Here is a 911-nt window from a genome sequence, read left to right on the forward strand (position 1 = left end):
CCTATGTTGGGAGAGCTGAGGGCTGGTGGTTTAGCAGTAGGAGAACAAAAATCTGATTAGACGTCTCAGGCACACTCCATGGATCTCAGGGCTGATGGGGGACAAGGAGAGGACAAGGGAGGACGCAGTCCAGGGTGTACCCCCTTGTTAGTGGCTGGGGTCAGTGGCTGACCAAGCAGGAGTGGGGAGGGGTAAGAATAGTAGCTTTCAGGGGTAAGAACCTGTATGTGAATGTGGATATGTTCAGCATGAGGTGTCCAAGAATCATCCCCAGTGGTCATTTGGATGTGGGTCTGGAGCTGAAGGGTGAGACACAGTAGGTGGGTTTTTCAGTCAGTTATGGGTTCTAATCAGGACCAAGAAGTGTGTAAGATCGTCCCAGATGAGACGGTGAAGCAAGGACCTTCAGAAATGCATTCGAGGGGCAAGAGGAAAAGGACAGTGAGGTGGAACAAGAGGAACAGGACACTGAGGAGGGGCCGGAGATGCTGGTAAAGAAGCGACAGCAAGTACTGAGCAAACAAGTGGCTGCAAAGGGGAGGAGAGGACAGAAGCTGGGGAGGCCGCTGGAGAGAGGGGGGTAGAGAGGAGGGTGAGAAGTCGGAACTAGAGAGGTTAGGGGCGGAGCGAAGTTCTGGAGGCGTTGCCTGCATGAGGGGGAAGCGCGGCTTGAGGCCCGGGAGGGTACAGACAGCGAGGAGGGGCCCCCGTCGGAGGGGACTGGAGGCCTGCCGAGAGGTGGGGGCCTTAAAGAAGTTGCTGACCAACCACGTCCTCGGCGCGGCCAAGAGCCGGGCCCAGGTCAAAGGCTCGATGGCCCCTGCAGAACTGGGCCAGGACCCGCGCAGCCGCGTTCGCCCCCTCGAGGTCGTGAGCGCGCGTGCCCAGAGCAACTGGCATTGTCACGTACG

General features: G+C 58.2%; 1 protein-coding gene across 1 annotated transcript in view; it reads left to right on the plus strand.

Annotated features, from left to right (window-relative positions):
- The first annotated feature begins 651 nt into the window (after positions 1-651).
- The window catches only part of PPIL2 (peptidylprolyl isomerase (cyclophilin)-like 2), a 44056-nt gene continuing 43796 nt past the window's right edge, over positions 652-911 (plus strand). The window contains exon 1 of the mRNA XM_011947334.1: positions 652-906. Coding sequence (XP_011802724.1) covers positions 652-906 — 255 coding nt within the window. The remainder of the gene's footprint in view (positions 907-911) is intronic.

The sequence above is a fragment of the Colobus angolensis genome, unplaced genomic scaffold, assembly GCF_000951035.1.
Source record: "Colobus angolensis palliatus isolate OR3802 unplaced genomic scaffold, Cang.pa_1.0 Scaffold260, whole genome shotgun sequence".
NCBI lineage: Eukaryota > Metazoa > Chordata > Mammalia > Primates > Cercopithecidae > Colobus > Colobus angolensis.